Source organism: Sebastes umbrosus, chromosome 14 (genome assembly GCF_015220745.1).
Source record: "Sebastes umbrosus isolate fSebUmb1 chromosome 14, fSebUmb1.pri, whole genome shotgun sequence".
NCBI lineage: Eukaryota > Metazoa > Chordata > Actinopteri > Perciformes > Sebastidae > Sebastes > Sebastes umbrosus.
Genome location: NC_051282.1, coordinates 6,277,100 through 6,299,125, shown reverse-complemented (window position 1 = coordinate 6,299,125; position 22,026 = coordinate 6,277,100). Strand labels below are relative to the sequence as shown.

The 22,026-nt window shown below is 38.9% G+C and overlaps 1 protein-coding gene across 3 annotated transcripts; it reads right to left on the bottom strand.

Moving 5' to 3' along the window:
- Nucleotides 1–2,586: 2,586 nt before the first annotated feature.
- On the bottom strand, nucleotides 2,587–21,763 carry copz2 (COPI coat complex subunit zeta 2). Of its 3 annotated transcripts, none has more exons than XR_005209970.1 (10): nucleotides 21,609–21,763; nucleotides 16,319–16,387; nucleotides 14,851–14,935; nucleotides 13,682–13,773; nucleotides 11,205–11,260; nucleotides 9,007–9,084; nucleotides 8,693–8,744; nucleotides 8,352–8,488; nucleotides 7,345–7,383; nucleotides 2,587–3,790 (listed from the first exon to the last, which is right to left on the bottom strand). XR_005209970.1 is itself a non-coding variant. In XM_037792721.1 (10 exons), exons 1-10 carry the CDS (start codon nucleotides 21,624–21,626, stop codon nucleotides 3,743–3,745), a joined length of 570 nt encoding a protein of 189 aa, XP_037648649.1. In that variant the 5' UTR covers nucleotides 21,627–21,763; the 3' UTR covers nucleotides 2,587–3,742. The 3 variants fall into 3 exon arrangements, 2 of the variants coding, with proteins under 2 accessions (XP_037648649.1, XP_037648650.1); XM_037792721.1 differs by lacking the exon at nucleotides 8,352–8,488 and adding an exon at nucleotides 6,667–6,699; XM_037792722.1 differs by lacking the exon at nucleotides 8,352–8,488 and having other exon boundaries at nucleotides 21,609–21,761.
- Nucleotides 21,764–22,026: the final 263 nt, after the last annotated feature.

The window sequence follows — 22,026 nt, the reverse complement described above, 5'->3', positions numbered from 1 at the left end:
GTGAACATTTTTGATTTGAGAGCTTTACAATCTGCACAGCATACGACACCCTCTGTCCTTATTCACACATAGAGGATAATGGTGAGACAAGAGGAGAGAGGCTGGATCACACACAGAGGTGTATTATATTATTATATTATTATATTATTATATTATCATATTATAGTGTTATTTACCTGAACAGGTCAGGCAGACTGGTGGGCGCATGCTCTTCTGCCTCTTTAGGCGGCTATTAATCTTCCATTTGCAACGTGCCACACCAGCAACAACACACAAACGCCAATATTCCATACAAAATAACGCAGATAGTAATACTAGTGTGCTCACAGTGTGAACAATATTGGTAAAGTATGCGGGTATTTCGCTGTTCCATATGCAATAACGCACTCCAGTGCCACTGATGAGGGTCGATGCAGTAGTGATGTTAGGACCTCTGTGTTTATCGATCATAAATATGCGCCCAACGTGAACATAGCTAGGTAACTTAGCTCTGTTCCAGTCCCAGATGAAGCGTTATCTGACCTGATGTGTTTTATCAATCTATCAGTCAGGAAGAGAAAGAAGGATCAGACCTGTTGCTGGTGTGAGTTCATCTCAGTAGGAAACACACAGACACAGTAGCTTCAGAGAGAGAGACGTCACTAACACACTTTAAGCTGTGTTGTCCAGGTGTAGTCTTTCTGATTATGTATTTTCACAGCCTGATACTTCAACAGTTTTACTACAAAATGAGACTTTCTGGACTTAAATTATTGTAGGTCCCATGGTGGTCCACAGGAAGGGGCGGGACTTCACCTCCCTCTCAAACATCACATATGAGAAACGAGTTTGTTTATCTTTTTTTCCTTCAACTTACTTCCCCTTATATAAATACATAAATATATGTATATATATATACATATATATATGTATATATATATATAATAATATTAAAAAAATACAAAAATGTATATATATATATATATATACATTTTTGTATTTTTTTTTCAAAAGTCTTTGTTCTATATTTGTAGACAATACAAAGAACAATTGAAACAATACATACATAAACAATACATATAGAGGAAATAAATGGATAAATACAAATAAAAACAAAAACATAAAACTAAAATAAATAAATAAAATAAAACACAAAACAAGCCAGGGGGTTATGTAAATAAAATAATAGTAACTTAAGTAAACACATTTAAATGGGAGCACAAACTCGTCGTTTTAGTAGCCTTTTTGTTTTTTAAAGAAGATATAGTCTTAATATAAAGTTCCATTTCTTTCTTAAAAACATTAAAATGAGTGAATGTAAAATTTTGGGACAATTATAATGAGATTGATTAGAACATATTCTCTCTCATATATTGTGTTGAACCTTACAAAACTTAAAAAAAGTTCAAAGTCAGAGATAATATTTTCCAAGATAAATCTACAAATATCTTGCCATAACTCCCCCCCTTATATTACAGTTTCTGCTCTGAACCTCTACGTCGTCAGATAAATGATCAGTTTGAGTTTCTTAGATACCTCTTTGACTATATTTAGTCTTTTTCTTCCAGATGTGTAGACTAACCTCCACATCTGGATTGAACAGGGAATAAAATGGCTGACAAATAAACCACACTTTGTGAAAACATGGAAGAAAGAAAAGCTGCACGACTCAAATAAATGATAGATTTATACCTATAAGTTATCATATAGGCATCATGTATGAACATAGTGTAGTAGTAAAGCATTCATAGCATACCACTGGATGTCATCAACAATAGGTCGATGTTAATGTCTTGATTAGAATTATCCATTTATTATTATTTTAATAATTATTAGCTTGCACAGAACATCAAAATCCCACCAGAAAAAAAACCTTTAAAACAAAGATTGAATATTGATATCAGGAACAGAGGACCTCTCTTTTAAAATTCGAGCCCTACTTCTAATATATTATCACTGACTCAGTCAAACACAATTTATATAATAGTATTGAATAATACTTATTATTAATAAATTAAATATATAAAATATATATAAATAAAATATATAAATATTATTAATAATAAAACTTATATTATATTATATTATTATTATTATTATTATTAATATAACGTATATATTAGAATTATTTTAATATTGTATGAATAAATATGAATACATAAATAATAATTTAGCAGCCACTGTTCTTTTCTCTGCTCTTCTCAAAGTTATAAATGAAATAATCCTCATTTTTAATCTGAGTTCATGTATTTCGGGCTGTTCAGGGATCAGTTGTAAGAGGATGAGGCAGCCAACCAATCACATTACTCCGGAGTAAAACCAGAACGAACCATTGGCTGGACGAGTAGAGGCACGTGTCTCATGACGTCGCTTGATCTCTACCAATAACATCCCTGACCACACCCACGACTTTGAGTTGTCTCAGTAGAGCTCATTAATATTCAGTAGGGTCATAGACCTGAATCCTGATTGGATAAAAGACGCACAGAGGGCAAATGGATTATACCTTTGACATTATTAGTCTTTTTTAAGTTTTTTGATTAATAAAAAATAAAAAAATAATAAATAAAATAAATAAATAATAAAAAATCAGGAATCTCAAAAAAATCAAGGACAAATGTTTTATTATCAGTTTCACAAAATGTTGGACAGACAAAACGTCCCACATCAGGCTAAATGTTTTACACAACATCCAAATGTAAACAAAATGTCTTTGGCTTTTTCATCTTTTAAACTAAGAAAATATTTAATATCTATTAACATCTTTAACTCTCAGAAAATAGACATTATTCTTTATAATATTTCATAATCTTCAAGGTCCCTTTGACTCCTAAAATCAAATTATATGTACAGATACTAATTTAACCTTCATGAGACAATTCCACTTTAAGGAAAATAAGGGTTTTACTGACAGTGCAGACATAACATCTTACACCTCTTCTTACACATGGTGCTAACATTGTTTAGTGTCATAAGGTGCCATTACATTCCTTTAAATAAGCTTTACAAGACACATGTACCGGGTACGTCATTTAAGGAGCACAGTCTGAAAAAACTTTATTAAACTGAGCAATTCAGTGCACAAATGTCAGTGTGTGAATTTAAAACCACCCTTGGTAACTGACATGGTTTAATTTTAAAAACACCATTTTCTTGTTATGTGATATTCAGTTTTTTAGCTTTAATTAGCAGATATTTGCTGCAGCAGTGTGTGTTTTTCTGTGTCTCATTTTCTGATATGACATGAATGTAAATTTCCTAAAATATTTTTTTCAAAAATTATTAGCATAATGTAACGTTTTTTTGGGGAAAAGTTCTTCATCTATAAAACAGTGTAATTTTCAAATTTGACACATCAGCAATATGCAAAAATAAATCCCACAGTCAGATTCGGTTTACGGTAAATAAGAGTGGAAGATCCTGCTCCACCAAAATAAAAGCAATAGATTATTAATCACTAATCAGTTTTCCAGTATTTTCATAGTTTGGTTCTTAATTACCTTAATTTTCCTGATGTCATTTGGCCTGTTAAATGTCAAATCTATATGAATATGAATTATAGCATCACTCTCAAAACCAAATAAATTAATTGCAATGTAACAAAATGCCATTACACATAGAAATAAAATCCTATTACTGGCTGATTAATTGCTATATAAAGCAGCCTAGATTGTAATGACTCTCCCTTTAGTCTGTTACTATATAAAAAAAAACTAGTAATGTTCTCTAGATGTTCTTCTTGAGAATCCTAAATGAGTCAGAGTCATTTCAGTATGGACCATTTGATCTGCTCCTTGGCCGACTGCAGAACCTGGAAAACAGAAAAAAAGAACAAGATTTAGCGTGATGTAATGAAGCAAAAACAGAAGTCAAAAATATAAAACATTAAAAACATATAAATCCCATTAAATATGAAATAAAATACAGTATATTTACTTATATTTTAGCCTTATATCATCATGAGGCCATGTACAGTTAACTCATTAAAACCTGCTTCTTGTTTTGAAGACCCTTCATGCTCAGCATAAGTGAGAGAAAACTGAACAAAATGTTTGTCTTCCTGCTTGTTTTTTTCTGTGATAATCATTTTGATGATAAAAAATAAATGTTTGGAGTCAGTGCTGTCATTTCTTGTATAGTGTTGCAGTACCACCGTTCACCCACTAGGTGTCAGACTGAGCACATGTTCAGACAACTGAGCCTCTGTGTGGAGCTCCATGGCGCCATGTTGAAAGAGGGATAGGGGCCGTGTTAAAACTAGGGCTGCCAATCGAATGAAAGATTCATTCACGATTAATCGCATGCATTTATGCATAAATATGTGTACATATTTATTAATGTATATCAATTAAAAACACAAACCAAAGACAAATATTGTCCAGAAACCCTCACCTGTACTGCATTTAGCATTAAAAATATGCTCAAATCATAACATGGCAAACTGCAGCCCAACAGGCAACAACAGCTGTCAGTTTGTCAGTGTGCTGACTTGACTATGACTTGCCCCAAACTGCATGTGATTATCATAAAGTGGGCATGTCTGTAAAGGGGAGACTCGTGGGTACCCATAGAACCTATTTTTATTCACATATCTGGAGGTCAGAGGTCAAGGGACCCCTTTGAGTGTTATTTAACCTCCTTCATGACAAGCTAGTATGACGTGGTTGGTACCAATGGATTCATTAGGTTCTTTAGTTTCAGATGATACCAGTATCTTCACTCTAGCTTTGAAACCACCTAAAAGTCGCAAGTTGCGTTAATGCGTTAAAGAAATTAGTGAAATTAGTGTTATTATTGGGTTAACTTTGACAGCCCTAATTAAAACACAACACAATATATTGTTTGTGAAATGTTTACAGGAACTATTTATCAAAAACTCTGTAATTATGGGCCAAATTGACGTCCAATTGTCAGCCTCGCGTTTATGTACGTTGATCATTAAAATGATCATTTGATCAACGACTACACGTGTACAGACTAACCCCATTCTGAAAGCAAATCATTTGCTTACATGTCACACAGAAACAAGTAAAAAAAACAATCGTAGGAGAGAAGAATCTCTTTTTACACTTTTAACGGCTGAATTCTTTCATCTGAGTGAAGTTCCCCGTGGGATTAAATAAAGTTTTATCTATTTTTTTCTGAACCAGTGGATTTTAAAACTGGTGGTCACACAAGTGTGTTCTGATATCAACATTCACGTTTTTTTTTACACAGCAAAGTGACATGATGTGTGAAATGAAAGACGGATCGATTTTTGACATGGAATGAAAAATATCTAAAATACAAAGAAGACTTTTGAGCTCATTATGAACGTAGCAGAAGAGCCTTGTGTTTTCTTTTAGTGTTAAAATGTGTCGTGTGTTTGTTTCCTCCCCGTTGGTCTTTTCATGATCAACATTACAGTTTGTATAGTCCTCCATCCCTCCAACATCAATCAAGACTTCACTTCTGCACTGAGGTTATTTGCACTATCTTTATATCATGTTTATAGCTTATTTGTAATTTGTAAATTGTACATTTTTATTATTTTATTCTAACGTTTTTATCTATTCTTTTGTTATTATACAGTTTGTCTTGCACCAACAATGCCAAAGAAAATTCCTAGTGTATACCTCTTACACCTGGCAATAAACACCATTCTGATTCTGATTCAGGTTGTAGTTCCTCATCTTAACTGCAGGGGGCACATGGAGCTCAGATAACGGTCACTGCAGTGGGATCCTGGGAAATGCAGTCATATCAGCCCCATATGGAGTGTTCTACTGCTGCTTGTGCCTCTTACTGTATAACAGGTGCACAGTGTTGTAGTATAATATGATGATATATATTTTTCTTCATTATGGATACTACTTTTACTTTTGACATTTTGCTGATAATACTTTACTAAAGGGACATATCGAATGAAGAACTGTACTTGTAATAGAGTATTTTTTTTCTTTTTGCTTAAAGGGTAACTTCGGTATTTTTCAACCTGGGCCCTATTTTCCAAGGGACCAATAGGGACAACAATTTCTGAAATTGATTCGGTATTGAGGGAAAACGCTAACGTATACAACGATATGTAAACTAAAAGTGCTTGTTTTGGCCACTGACTCAGGCTCAGATTGTTATCATAAGTGTCTGCCAACATTATGAACCATTATTATTACTAGTTAAATAATTATTTAATTATTTACACAGATCATAGCCTTTGTCTGAGCATTTAAGTATTCTGGAAATGTTTGCAGTTAAAGAGCAGATTCAGAAAACATTTAAATGTTTCATTAATTATATTTGTTCACAGAAAAAAGTTATGATGAACAGTTTACTAATTATTTTACAAAAAGGACGTGCATGTTGTATTGATAAATTACAGCCTTATTGTACAGCTTCGAGCACTGCTGTACAGTAAATTGAAAAAGTCTTGATCTTGATCGGTCTAATTACATATCGGGAGCAAACATGACTAATAAATGACCACTTTTTAGCTTGTATCTGATGTTTTGTGTGACATGTACATATAGATATGGAAGGAATACAATTCTAAAATCAATTTCCTTGACCTTTGTAACGTTCTGACAGTGCAGTGCAGTGCTCCAGTGTTGACTATATCATGTTATGGTAGACTATTCTCACAGTGCTACAGTAGAATAAGCTGTGTGGTGCCGCGTAGGGCTGGTGTTAGAAGAGTTAGTAGAGACTTACGTTAGTGGTCAGCGCCAGTTTCTCTGTTATGTGCTGTCAGGGGTTAAAGCAGCAGAAAAAGAAAAGCTTAGAGCATGAGCAGACATACACACAGACACACGTCCAACATGTTCATTCCTGCACACAAGCAAGAAGCAGCTAAAGAAGACATCAGAAAACACTCCTGTTTTAGAATGCTGTTAAAATAAATCCAATCTGTATGTCAGGAGAGCTCTCTGATCATCCATCCATCCATCCATCCATCTCTGATCAGCGACGCAGTTTTACATCTGTCCAGTATTTAGAGAGCTACGGTGCTTTAGAGGATGTTAATGCATTTATTTATCCATCAATGCTGTACAGTGCTTTGGAGCTGAAGCCAAGCTAGCTGCTACCTTAACATGTGAGGTGAGCTAAAACGTTAGTATGCATGTTAAGGTAGCAGCTGGCTTGGCTGCTACCTTAACATGTGCAACATGTGCAACCAGCATTGTGGGTCTGTATGAGTGGCTGTGTATAACTATACCTGCATGTATCCATACGATTATGTTTGTGTTAAATGTTGTTGTGTATTATGAAACATAATAAGGTGCATAAAGTATTGCTATCTATAATCTGTGTGTCTCTGTACATGTATGTGCGTATGAGATATGCACGCGTGCACACATTCAGTGTCATTTAAGTGTACGTGTGCGTTACCTGGGCCACGCTTTGTTCAGATAATGGGTTGTCATCCACCTGTAAAACAAAATGACATCATTGAGTTGTCAAGTGAAGAATGCTTAAATCATGCAAACTACTTAATATACACACACACACACACACACACAATACAAAAGCAGAGCACTGCAAACACCAATGGATCTGTATAATGTAGATAAGTGACATTCAGTACACGCTGGTTAACTGATTAGCTCAGCCAATCACAACTCATATTAGATTTATAGCCATGCTGGTGGCTCTAGGGCTGGAAATGTTGGTCTGTCTGTCAGTCCCTCCAATAGTAACACAGAGCTCCAGGCTCGGAGGCTTCGGAGGCTCCGGCAGCTCTGGCGCTGAGGACCCATCTCCATTGCCAGGACCCATGGTGGAAAATCACCTGTTTTATCACGCTTATCGATGATAAACAAAGTGGTCTACTGAGCATATATTTAATACGTCGTATCACATCCACGCTGCATGACTTCCACCAATAACACAGAGGTCAACAATACAACCTTAATACTTTGACATGACATGCTTTTGTATCCTGATGATTGATCGTATCCTGATGATTGATCGTATCCTGATGATTGATTGTATCCTGATGATCGTCTCTGGTGTACACAATTTCAGACGTCACTTCCTTTTCCAAGCTCCAAGAAGGAGCTGGGCCCAAACCTGGAGCTCTGCAGCTTACTTAGACCTGGACAACTATTGGATGGCCTGCCGTGACATTTTGCGCAGACAACTGTGGTCCCCAGAGGATGCCGTAAAATGACTTTGGTGATCCCGACTTTTCCTCCTAGTGCCACCAGCAGGTCATAGTTTTAAAATATAGAACAATGCCAGCGTTATACTTTAAGCCTCTCTGTTAGTCAGCATGCTCTATCACCATGCATTTACCTCATCTGTCTCGCCCATCCCTCCTCCGTCCCTTCACTGTCTCTATCTCACTCATTCATTCTCTCTCTCTTTCACAATCTTTCTCCTCATCTCTCTCTCACCCTCTGTTTGTCTGTCTGTCTGTCTGTCTGTCTGTCTGTCTGTCTGTCTACAGCAGCTGGCTCTTGTCTGCTTGTCCCTCTACATTACCGGTGATGTAATCAAACAGGACGAAGCCATAGGCTTGCTCTGACATTAGCTGACACCAATCAGAAGAGGAGAAACAGAGAGGAGAGAAAGAAAGGTAAAGCAGGTAAGAGTAGGCAGGATGCTGATGAGAAAAGCTGTGGGAGGCTACAGTATCGTTCTCAACAGGCCAAACAGCCGCTTCACAATATAACATTTGTTTTCCAATGATTCAAATCAATGATGATTGGGAATGACTGACTGACAGTCATCTTACCCTGTAGTTGACCTTCTGTAGGACCTGCTGGGGGTCACTCTCCAGAATCACCCTGGCAACAGGAGGAAAAAAACATCCAATCAGGACTGAGTACAGCACAAGCAGGATATTTCTGGGATTATTTTCTGACATTTTATAGTCTAAACAATTATTTAAAAAAATGAATAACAGATTAATCAAGATTAAGAACAATTGTGAGCTAGTTCATATGTTAACTAGTTTGAATGGACTGTTAATTGACACAAAGTTTGTGTTGCAGTTGATCTTATAGATGGAAAAATGTGCACATATTGTTCTTCTTATTTCTCTCTTACCCTCCATCAATGATTTCATCCACAACCAGGAACACTCCTTCCATGTTGTCCAGTAAACACCTCCGCTCCACATTTTTCCTGCAGACAAAAACACAACAGTCCATAAATCACAATTTCTACATTTACTTAAAGGAACAGTTTGACATTTTGGATAATGAGGTCATTCACTTGTAGTTTTGTCTCAAATTAGATGAGAAGATCGATGCTGGAGCCGGGAGACGGTTAGCGTAGCTTAGCAAAAAGACTAAAGGCAGAGGGGAACAAGCTAGCCGGATTCCAAAAGTCAAAGATACACCTCTAAAGACCAGGAATGAACAACTCTTATCCTGTTTGTTTTACAAATGAAAACATTATGATTTATGGTTTTAGTGGGATTTGGTGGAACTAATTCTACTTTACAGATTTTACACAAAGGGGAAAAGAAAAGTGTTGGTTAGTACTGGATTGATACTCAGTATCGGCTCATTCCTTGAGTTTGGGTATTGGAAATCATTGGAGAAAAAGTCAGATGAGTGCAAGAAACAGATCCAATATGCAACTCCCTTTAAAACCACAAATTGTCATTTTACAGGTCTGTTTATGTACAGATTAAATAAAGACAAACAACATATTAATTAGAAAAAATTGCAGGTGTTGGCAAGGATTATATTCAGGATGCACCGATTGTAAAATCGATGCAAAAATACCGATATTTTGTTGTTGTTTATTCCCCCTTTGGTGCTAGGGAAACAAAGACATCTTCATTATAAAAAAAAAAAATACTGAACCGTCTTCACTTTAAAAGTGATTCAGCCCTTCATTCATATCTTGAATGAACACAAATTAAATCCTACAAATTTATGAAACAAGCTTTAAAATAACCTTTTTTCACATAAAAAAAAAATAACTGCTTCAAAAGCCCCTTTAGCCTGTATACAACTCAATGAGAGGAATTCATTACCTAGCCCAACAAATATAATAAATGTAATTAAATCAGCTTACGACACAACATTTAGCCGGCACAAAATGAACTCAACACAACACATAAACACTGGCCACTGCCATCGGAGAATGTCATTTTATTTGCCGATCAGTCTCCGAAGTCGACTTACCGATGTTCGGGCGACAAATCGGTGCATCCCTAGATTTTCTGTTAACTATGGATAAACCCAGACTAGCTTTCAGTCCAGAATGGTGGAAGCTGGGTGCTGATGTTGCAATATAACGACCAGTTGATTTTCACTTCTTAAGGCAGGAAGTGCTAAAATTCTAACTAATTTCCGGGTTTTAGGACTCATTTCTGCAGGACTGTATTTCCCAGAATGTCAAACTGTTCCTTTAATATCACAGTCCATCCATCAGGTCCCCAATTGAACAAAAAATTGTAATTAAAATGTAACATCTACTTTACTAGGTTAAAACAATGCCTGTTTCCTAAGAATTTGTAAAGAGTACACCATGTGGAAACAATAGGTCTACCATTATTAACAGGCCTGCATGGAGAACCTTCACTGATGTTCTACTGCACCGCTGTGATCTGGACATTTCCATTTACAATTTAGAATAGCCTATAATCTCTCACACTGTATAATAATATAATCTCTCAATGTCTCTGTCGCTCACACTCTGCATTACTACTGCATCGGTTCCCATAGCAACCACATCCGCCGCGGTTTGGCTGATAATGTTGCAGTCAACAATGAGGGATCCTGGTCTGCAACACACACGCACGCGCACGCGCACGCGCACGCGCACGCGCACGCGCACAGATGGCTTTGTAAACTAATCTTTCTGAAATGTTAAATAATTATCGAAAAATGAGGACTAGGTGTCTTCATGTCATCATTCACCTGCCTGGTTTGTCAAACATTATTGTTCCTGATTCCCTTTCAGGTAACCTGAGAGGCTCTGGTGGAGGGATGGTAGCGTTAGTGTGGATTACCATTAGCGCTGATGACACTGAGGCTATATGCATGACAATACTTTAATATCATATCTCCTGTAACCTTTTTTAAAAGGGGACATGTCGTGTGAAAAACTCACTGTCTAGGTGCTTGTGCTCATACATCTGGCTATCTGGAGTTCCTACCAACCGACAAACTGTGAAATCAGACAACCTGTCAGTTTATAGAGGGCTGTCTAGATCAGAAAACATGTGATTCAACAAGGAGGCAACAGGATACAGCATGTCCCTTTTGAGACTCGATGAGAGAACATACCTGAGGATCTGACTGAGGGACTCAAACAGGCAGTTCAGTACCGACATCAGCATGAGCTAGAAAGAATAACAAAAAAAGAAAATTGCATTTGATTTTGAAGGTGCATTAATCCGTTTCATCATGGTCACTTGGGGGCAAAATTCAAAGTAAAAAAAAAAAAAACAAGCTAAAAATTACACCCATAATTTGATATGGCGTGTTAGCAAACCATTGCCTGTATACATATCCAGCACACAGAGCAACATTTATGGAGGACAGAACCAACCAAAATACAAAATAAATGAATCATTTTAATAAATTACTCTGATTAAATGATAAATAAATAAATATGTCATTAAAATATGTGACATAAATTGATATTTCTGTTTTAATTTGCTTCTTTATTTATTTATCTTTGTATTAATTCCCTTATTTATTTACTCTTCTGTTCATTTAATATTTATTTATTTTTTATTTACTTATTTTTGCTTTTATTTTTTTATTATTTTGCATTTGTTTATTTTTCATTTATTTATTCATTTTTGCATTTATTTATTTATGCACAATTTTCCCTTTGCATTCCACCCCTTATTTATTTCTGTATACTTTTCTTTATACATTTCTTCACACATTTCTTCATGCATTCCTGTCTCATTATGCAAAATGAGGGGGCTGTCACTCAACTTGTGTCATGGGTCAGGGTCCATAAATAAATACATTTAATAATTAATTAATTAAAAAATAAATATAACATAAATCCAAAAATAAATTTAAAAAAAAATGCAAAAATGAATAAATAAAAAATAAATAAATGCAAAAGTAAATAAATAAATGTAAAAAACAATAAAATAAATACATAAATAAATAAAAGGGAAAATTGAACACAAATACAACACTGACATATTATCAGTAGTAACGGCTAACATGCTAGCACACTCATTCCAGCTCTGTTTTGGTCTCCACCAACTCCTGAGGGAAATATCTGTCTCTTTAGCTGCTAAATGCTCCATTTGTCAGTCTGCTGTTCTGTGCTGGGCAGATATTGTACGGTAGGGTGGGGGTCAGGCTCATGGACTACAGGGGTTCATCAGAGCTCTTTCATTGAAAACAGCTGGCTTTAAGAATTCCTTAACAGGCGAAGCTGCCAAGTCGTGTTTTTGCATGAAGTCTAGAAAAGCCCTACCACTTTTCTTCTTCAGCTATATTTAGCATCACTGTCAGGCTACTTAAAGTCACATTTTCAATCCCTCTAATCTCATGTAGTGAGAGCATCTCTTCAGGCGCACATAGGGGGAAAATACTCCAATAAATACTGTATGTCTTACTGGGATAATTTAGCCTTCAAGAGGCAGTCCTTTGATTGCCTATGAGCTTATAAATGCCACCTGCCGGTCATTTAAGTTTATTAGTTGTTTTTTTTACTTTAAAAGGTTGATTATCTTCACATCTACACACTGTAACAAGAACAATCCTTTAAAATACCCTTAATTAATTCTTAATTCACCCCTGAAGATGCACTAAGCACCTCCATCTCAAGTAGTTTGCTGTGGTAAAGAGGGCAGTAATTGGTCGATGAATTTTAAAAGGTGACACCAAACCCTTCATTTCAAAAGTACTGATTTTCCCCTTAATTTTATTCCTCATTCATTTAAAATGTTTGACATGTGTATTAATTATCAACTGAAGAGGTTATTAATGTTGGAACTTCACTATAGTTTACATTACGGGTTGTTGATGTTACTCTAAGGGATTCTTACTCAGTATTCAGGTATTTTAATAGGTGTACTCCTAATTTGGGGGTTAATTAATTAATGAAATGAAAGATTTTTATCTATTGAGGGTTTTTAATTCGTTTTCTGCGTGGATCATGGATCGTGGATCATTACCCCTAAAAAAACATTAAAGCTGAAGTTGGTAACTTTGAGCAAATATTTTTATAAAATATATTTTTTTATGAAATGGTCACTATATCCTGACAGTAGTCCATGAGACAGATAATCTGTAAAAAAAATGCTTCGGTGTCCTCTGATATCTCCTAATGGCATTTGCAAGATTTCACAGCACCGAAGGAAAACAACCAATCAGAGCCGAGCAGTCCCTAGAGCAGCTGTTACTGCAGAGGAAGAGGCTGCAGCTTTGCTTTAGCCACGGAGCCCGTATGTACGTAGAACCTATTATGCCCTGATATCCCGATTCAGTTTTTCGTCACGTTTTTATATCGCGATATTTCGTCACACCCCTAGCTGGTGATGATCTATTCTTTTTTCTTATTGTCCAAAAACTGTACTTAATTTTGTCTCAGTCCCACATACACCATCCGGCTGCACCAAATGTGTATTAATCCGCCGCTGAGAACAGTGACCAACACGTAAACTATTTCCTTTTTGTTCGGTAAAATCTACACTGACCAGCTGCTTTAGGAAATGACTGAGCCTTTATTAAAACAATCTGCAGATGAACAGATATTGTTTTGGCAGAGAAATCTAAATTCACCTCACCTCGTTCTCCTGAGGGCTTCCCACCACGTAGAAGAAGAGATCTATGCTGCTCTTATAGACGATGGTCATCCCCTCCAGGAACGCTATCTCATCTACAGAGAGGAGAAGGAGAGAGGGATGAGTTCAGGTGTACCTCTCTTTTATTCACATCTTCCACTTATTTCATTTCACTGTTCAAGACAGAATCCAAAAGTAGATTTAATAGAACGGCCAATAAAAAACATGACAAAGATTTAAAGTGGCCTTCATTTATTCAGGGAGGCTAGAAGGAAAAAAAAGATGAAGCAGAAGGGCAGAAAAGAGAAAAGGATAAAGATAGAGAAGGATGAAGGGATGAATGGATGAATGGTAGAAGGAGGAGGGAATGGGGAAGGAGAAAGGGAGGATGAGAGGAGGTGACAAAGAGAGGATGCAATAGAGAAAGGACAGACGGGGATGAAGAAAGGCAAGGAGGGAGGTGAAGGAAGGAAAGGATACGATAGGAGAGAAGAATAAGATATAAACCTGAGAGAGAGAGCGAGGGAGGAAGGAAATGAGGGGAAAGAGGAAAAAAGAAAGTGAGTAGAAGTTGTAGAATGAGGAAGGAGGGAGAGAGGGAGGGAAGGAGGTGAGGAAGGTTGAGAGAAGCAGAGGGAGTGAAGGGATGCTTTAAGGAAGGGAAGAGCAGGACAAAGGGAGGATGAGGTGGGAGGGAAGGAGAGGGGATATAGCATGACACGAGAGAAGAAAGAAGAGGAGAAAAGGAGGAATGAAGGAGGAGTTTAGAACAAAAGGAGGAGTATACTGGGTGGGTGATAAGGAGGCCGGGGTCAGAGACTCAGGTATCAGCTGGCTGAATCCTACAAATCCTGAAAATCAAACTTATTCTGCAGTGCAGAAAGGTGTTCGTCATGTTTCTATATAATATGTGCTGTTGGTTTAAACATTAATAAAAAAAATACAAAAGTCACAAGATTTCCAAGGTTCGCACTAACTTTTACTGTAGCATGGTTTGGCTCCATTAGTGGAGACCAGGCTATAAAACCCGCTTCAGGCTGGTATCACGTACAGGTGTTGGGCTACTGGGAGGTAGACTGTGTACCAGGTGACACAGGAGACGTGTGTGAGTGTTCAGTACAATAGAGAGGGAGGGCCACCACAACCGAAACACAGAGCAGAGAGCTACTTACTGTCGCCTTTGTGTGTCTTGTTGAAAATGTTCTTCTCAAAGTTCTTCTGTTCCTTCATGGAGGGGTAGAGCTCAGGGTCATAGTACTGAAACAGACACAGACATCAGACGCTGGATGAATCAGCTGGCTTTCATTCCTTTCAGGGCTGTTCCTACTAGAACTGATGGTACTGATGAGGAAGTACTGATAATAGGGCTGTCAATTAATTTAAATATTTAATCGCACATTTTTTATCTGTTCAAAATGTACCTTAAAGGGAGATTTGTCAATTATTGAATACTCTTATCAACATGGGAGTGGACAAATATGCTTGCTTTATGCAAATATATGTATATATTTATTATTGGAAATTAATTAACAACACAAAACAATGACAGATATTGTCCAGAAACCCTCACAGGTACTGCATTTAGCATGAAACAATATGCTCAAATCATAACATGGCAAACTGCAGCTCAACAGGAAACAACAGCTGTCAGTGTGTCAGTGTGCTGACTTGACTATGACTTGCCCCCAAACTGTATGTGAGTATCATGAAATAGGCATGTCTGTAAAGGAGACTCGTGGGTACCCATAGAACCCATTTTCATTCACATATCTGGAGGTCAGAGGTCAAGGGACCCCTTTGAAAATGGCCATGACAGTTTTTTCTCACCAAAATATAACGTAAGTTTGGAGTGTTATTTAACCTCCTTCGCTACAAGCTAGTATGACATGGTTGGTACCAATGGATTCTTTAGCTTTTCTTGTTTCATATGATCTATCTTCACTCTAGCTTTAAAACTGAGACAACCTAAAAATTGCAAGTTGTGTTAATGCATTAAATGCGCATAAATGCGTATCTAAATAAATGCGTTAGTGGCACCAAAACAAATTTGCGTTATTGTGTTAATATCGCAGCCCTAGTTGACAAGTTTTCTTCTGAGTGTGGTAGTGAAAGAGGACTCAAGTTGATTCCCAAATCAAACGATTTAAACATTATGGCCGTTCCTACACAGTTCTCCAACCATGTGTTATAGGCTATATGTAGCTACATACTTCTGAGACATTAGACCTGGCCCGAACAAAAACAAACTAAAACTAAATACAAAACTAACCCTTTCTGAAAAACTGAAACTAAAAACAAGCAAAAAAGAAATGCCGGTGGGCATCCTTCCTCATTTTCTGCATTGAGATAACAAATGAACAAATAAATAAATTGTAGAAAGACTGACGAAACACTTTTAAGCCAACGATATCAGGGACCAATTGTTTATTCATATTATAATAAACGCAGTCTTAATACCATTGTGATGTCTGATGTGTGTTGCGGTTTACGGGGATAGGGTTAGGGTTCTGGAGGCCGCCATGGGCCACTAAAAGGGCTAGACGTTTGCTCTGGATGGTCAGCAGTAAATTAAGCTATAGGGTTAATGTGCAGTTAATGGGCTAAAACTATGAGATCACTGGTGTGGTGCTTTAACCTTACCTTTGACAGAAGTCTGTTGCCATCATTGTCAAGAATGAAAAGAGCTTTGACTGTGTAGAGGGAGGGTTCCTGAAACAAGAAACACAGAACATCTTAAATATCTGAGCTTTGCCGAGTCGCCTCGGGAGAACACCTAGAGGTCTACTTCATAACGCCACAGCTACAGTCAAAGCCACTCCTCCCACACCTCACCGGTGAGTTGAATAAACCTTAACTATCCAGATAAAGCCGGCTTATCCAGCAACACCCTGAACACACATGAGACGCCCAGTCCAACCAGTTTCCACATTCATGTATTATCTCTAAAGATTTTTGTGCTTTTCTTTTGTTTGGTCATCCAGCTCTGTTTTAGACTCTCATTCCAGATATGGAAATGACCAAAGACATTATCCATTCTCCTGCTCATCCACCCTTCCATCCATCTATCCGTCCATCCGTCTGTCCGTCATCTATCCTTCCATCTATCCATCCATCCTTTCATCCATCTATCCGTCCATCCGTCCGTCATCTATCCTTCCATTTATCCATCAATCCTTCCATCTATCCGTCCATCCGTCATCTATCCTTCCATCTATCCATCCATCCTTCCATCCGTCCATCCATCCATCCATCTATTCATCTATCCATCTATCGTCCATCTATCCGTCTGTCCATCCATCCATCCATCCATCTATCCATCCATCCATCCATCTATCTGTCTATCCATCCAGCCAACCGTCCATCTATCCGTCTATCCATCCATCTATCCGTCTGTCCATCCGTCTGTCCGTCCGTTCATCCATCCATCCATCCATCTATCTGTCTATCCATCCATCCATCCGTCAATCTATCCGTCCGTCCATCCGTCTGTCTGTCCATCCGTCCGTCCGTTCATCTATCCATCCGTCCGTCCATCCATCCGTCCATCCGTCCATCCATCCATCCATCTGTCCGTTCATCCGTCCAGCCATCTATCCATCCATACATCTATCCATTCATACGTCCATCCGTCCATCCATCCGTCCATCCATCCGTCCATCCATCCACCCGTTCATCCATCCACCCATCCATCCATTCGTCCATCCGTCCATCCATCCGTCTGTCCGTCCATCCATCCGTCCATCCATTCATCCGTCCGTCCTATTGTCCATACGTTCATCCATTCATCCATCCGTCCATTCGTCCATCCATCCATCCATCCATCCATCCATCCATCCGTCCATCCATCCATCCATCCGTCCATCCGTCCATCCGTCCCTGCGAAGACTTTTCAGACCCGAGACAAAGTTCTGTTATGCACTGACTAGCATAGATTCACAGTCAGAGTGTATCACAGAACTTAGACCAGGAACTTACAACATCCACTGTCCAATTTTCCCAACTCGCATTACCATAGTTACAGGAGGATGAAGATGAAGATGATGAGGACAAAGACGTATTTGGATTAATCACCTTTCGTTTCAGGTCTTATATTGGCTAAACAGTGTTAACGTGGGTATACAATCACTTTTTGTGATAGAGAAATAATTATTTTGTGATCTTCATTCATAGTGACCTTAACTACCTGTCTAGAGATCACAGAACATGAACTCAGTATCTCAGACTTTAGTCCAGTGTGAGTCTTCAGCCATGCTAACGGCTCTGTGATGCTTCACTTAGGCATGATGGTTCTTTGAGCTAAATGCTAATGCTCGAGGGCCTGAGCCCCTCTGACTGAGGCTCAGCCCGTGGACGGTGTGAGGCCGGTAACGGCCCCCGTCGCGCAGTCTGCCCGGGGGATTCAACTCGGCGGGTTAGGGACGGCCGCTCGGTGTGGGAGGATCCCCTCGCGGGACCTCTCCCCGGTGCTGGCTGGACCTCGCCGGGTGCATTTTATCCGAGGCGGTCTGTCGGCGTGGAAAGGCTCGGGGCGAGGATGGCTCTCAGCTTCGCGGCCGCGAGCTTTACAGCGCACCTCCGCCGGACAAAGTGCTTGCTTTTGTGGTCCTGGTAGTCTCAAAGACATTTGTGGCCCTGGTACTCCATACTCTGACACTTTGTTATTTTCTTTTTTTTTTAAAGACCATACATTTTTTTACAGAAAAAGAATAAATATACATAGGACATTACAATCATAAAAATACAATACAAAAACAGTGATGTGAATCCTGAACACAAAACCGTTGAAAAACAGTTGAACAGTCTAACTCCACAATCCAGTACAACAATTTTCACAGTCTTTTCACATGTTTTCGGTAATTATTTTCCAACATTTAAAATGTGTTGAGAAACAAATCTCTGAATTTCCTTCACACGGCCTTTAAGAGAGTTAAAAGAGAGCTTGTTTTACTCCCTGTTAGTCACTCTGGATCAACATGACAAGCTAAATGCCTAAAATGTAAAAAATTGGCTTTTTGGTTTAAACACAATGATTTTCTGTGGAGTGTATATGTTTAGAAGGAGGTCACAGATTCAGACAAAACCAGAGGACCAATTTAGATGTCTGGAGACGGCTCGCTATAAACAAAATCAAAGCTTCTTGTAATTTGGACTTGGCAGTTTTCTAAACTGCAATTTTGATTTTTACCACATTATGGAAACAATGCACAACCAGGACATTCTAGGTATTTAGCTGATACTGAGATAAAGAATACGAGATGGTAGCAGAGACCTGTTTCAGTTTCTTCAACAATAGCCTCCATAAAAGCATATTACATCCATTATCTGTAACCGCTTATTCCATTTGGGGTCGTGGAGCCCAGCTGACATTGGGTGAAGACGGGGTACACCCTGGACAGGTCTCCAGACTATCACAGGACTGACACATAGAGACAGACAACCATTCACACTCACATTCACATCTACGGGACATTTAGAGTCAACAATGAACATAACGTGCATGTCTTTGGACTGTGGGAGGAAACCTGAGAACCCGGAGAAAACCCACGCTAACATGGGGAGAACATGCAACTCCACTCAGAAGGACCCCAAGCGGGGTTTGAACCTGCGACCCTCTTGCTGTGAGGCGGCAGTGCTAACCACTGAACGACCTGAGCACGGTGGCTCAGGCTGGTGCGCCAGGTGTAGAGAACGATCAGGGAGGCAGGGAGGCATCTGATTGGATCTTTCCAAGCGGGCCGCGAGGCAGTGATTGGTAAACGTTTTTTAAAGACCATTTCAACAAATATAACAAATAGTGTATACTGGATAACATCGTCAACCCTGCCTTTAAGATCCATGAATTTGAAGTTTTGAATGCATGACCTTTACTTGTAATGGAATATTTGTACTAAATGGTCAAAAGCTATAGAGGCCGAGAGAAAGAATAATGAGAAAGACACATGCGCCAAAAAGAACAAGCAAGAGATTGAGAAAGAGCAGTGGTAGAAGAAGTACTCAAATATATACAGAAATTCCTATATTCCCTTATAATATAGGTAGGGATGCACCGATACCACTTTTTTTCAGACCGAGTACAAGTACAAGTACTTACATTTGGATACTCGCCGATACTGAGTATCAATACGAGTACTTCTCTGTACCAAAAGACCCTCGTTAACAGCCAGCTGGAGGGTGTGAGCGACACACGACAGGCAGGGGAGTGACGTTGTATCGGAGCTGTTTTGCGAGTACGAGTACATGAGCACAGTATCGGACTCGATACCCGATACTGGTATCGGTATCGGTGCATCCCTAAATATAGGTAAGTACCTCTCAACACATAAGAATAACATCAAGCCATTGGCTGTCATACTTTCTATATGGCTAGAGTGGAATAAAGGCGTCTCTATATCAAAAAGGATGTAGCTCAGAACAAATAGAGGAGGGATCTATACATCTGAGCCCATGAATATAAAATGAGGGAGGGAACAGCTATAACTGTTACACCTGGAGTAAGTGTCTACTATATTTGCACGGTTAACACAAGAAACACTATATTATGCCTAAGGATGCACCGATACCACTTTTTTTCAGACCGAGTACGAGTACAAGTACTTACATTTGGGTACTCGCCGATACTGAGTATCAATACGAGTACTTCTCTGTACCAAAAGATGTAAAACAAGGATCACAATAACAGTCACTGTCAAAAGTCCAGTTCACCACATGCAAAGCATCCATATCACAATACTAACACCAAACATACTGTATGAAATATGATGGTTTAAATACTCATCACAGAAATGGGTCGAATTCGACTGTTTAGCTGTAAAATGAGAAAGTGTGTGACCCGGCAGCCATGTTGAGACCAGTTGATGAAATACCAAGCACCGCCCACCAGTCGGAGCAAACTTTCTCATTTTACAGCTCAATAGTACAAGATGTTCCTGAGAACATCTGAGGAGAGAAAAAGGCATTACAGTAACAGAATATCAATTCATATTTGATCAGCGCTGCCTAGTTTGACCTTTTGATCGGAGTTTGCGAGTGATTGACAGCTGCCTCGGTTGAATGAACAGCCAATAGGAACGCTCTCTCTCTCTGAAATGACCTGTGATTGGTCAAAGTCTCCCATCAGGGGCTAGATGTTTTAAAGCCTGAAAACAGAGCCATGAGGAGGTGCAGAAGTCTAATTTTCTCTCAGAACTCTTTTAATACAATATGCTGAAAGATTATTATGGAATAATGCCCAATGATGCCAAAAATATTCTGCATACTGCAGGTTTACTTTACATACATGTCATACATACACAGAGAGAGAGAGAGAGAGAGAGAGAGAGAAAAAGAGAGAGAGACAGATAGAGAGAGAGAGAGAGAGAGAGAGAGAGAACGGTGGACGTGGCACCTCCTCTGCTCTACACGTCAACCGATCCGTGCACATTATGCTGAACACAAGCAGACATTTAACTAGAGACACTGCCACGCGACCTGTCCTCGTGTCCTCACATATACACGTATAATAGACATATAGACTGTGTGTGTCCTGTAGTTGTGTCCTGTTGCTCTGACTGGATGAGTGGAGAGAGAGCAGCTGTTGTAATGAAGTTAAGTTAACAGTAGAAGAAGTTCTACTGTGGCTGCATGTGATACTGTTACCAGATCAGATCAGGCCTGCACGTCCACAGTCTCACAACATGATCAGGAGCACCGTGATGAATTAAGAGAAGAAATCAAACCTGTTCCTGATCTGGGATCAGTCTGCAGCCTCACCACCACCACCACCACCACCACTCCTCCTCCCACCACCGACACTGACATAATGCAACAAATGTCCCTGTCCTAATGAAAGCAGGACACAAATACACAGACTGCCGAGCACGTAACACCCGTCCCCCTAACTAAACTAAACGGTGTCGGTGTTCCGAGCCGGTGAAACGGCGGAGAGGCTCACCAGAGACGCGGAGTCCATCGCTGCTGCCGCCGCCGTGCTCGCTCGGTGTGTTGACGTGGACAGCTCTGAGCTGTCACACACACACACACATCACCGCCGCCCGGGCGCGATCCCGCTCCCGCAGCAGCCAACCGGATAAAACCACAGGAGCGCAGCAGATGCGCGCTCCCGACAGCCTTCTTCCTCTCGCTCTCTGGTCTTTCACAATAAAAGTCTTGTTAAAGGATAGGTTAATAATGTTAAAGGATAGGTTAATAATGTTAATGAATAGGTTAATAATGGTAAAGGATAGGTTAATAATGATAAAGGATAGGTTAATAATGTTAAAGGATAGGTTAATAATGTTAAAGGATAGGTTAATAATGATAAAGGATAGGTTAATAATGATAAAGGATAGGTTAATAATGATAAAGGATAG

Excerpts from the sequence above, each read along its gene's own strand:
- copz2 (XM_037792721.1), bottom strand. Across the intron at positions 14,936-16,318 it reads GCAACAGACTTCTGTCAAAG|TACTATGACCCTGAGCTCTA; the intron begins GTAAGGTTAAAG and ends TGTCTGTTTCAG. Across the intron at positions 3,791-6,666 it reads AACTGGCGCTGACCACTAAC|GTTCTGCAGTCGGCCAAGGA; the intron begins GTAAGTCTCTAC and ends TCTGTTTTCCAG.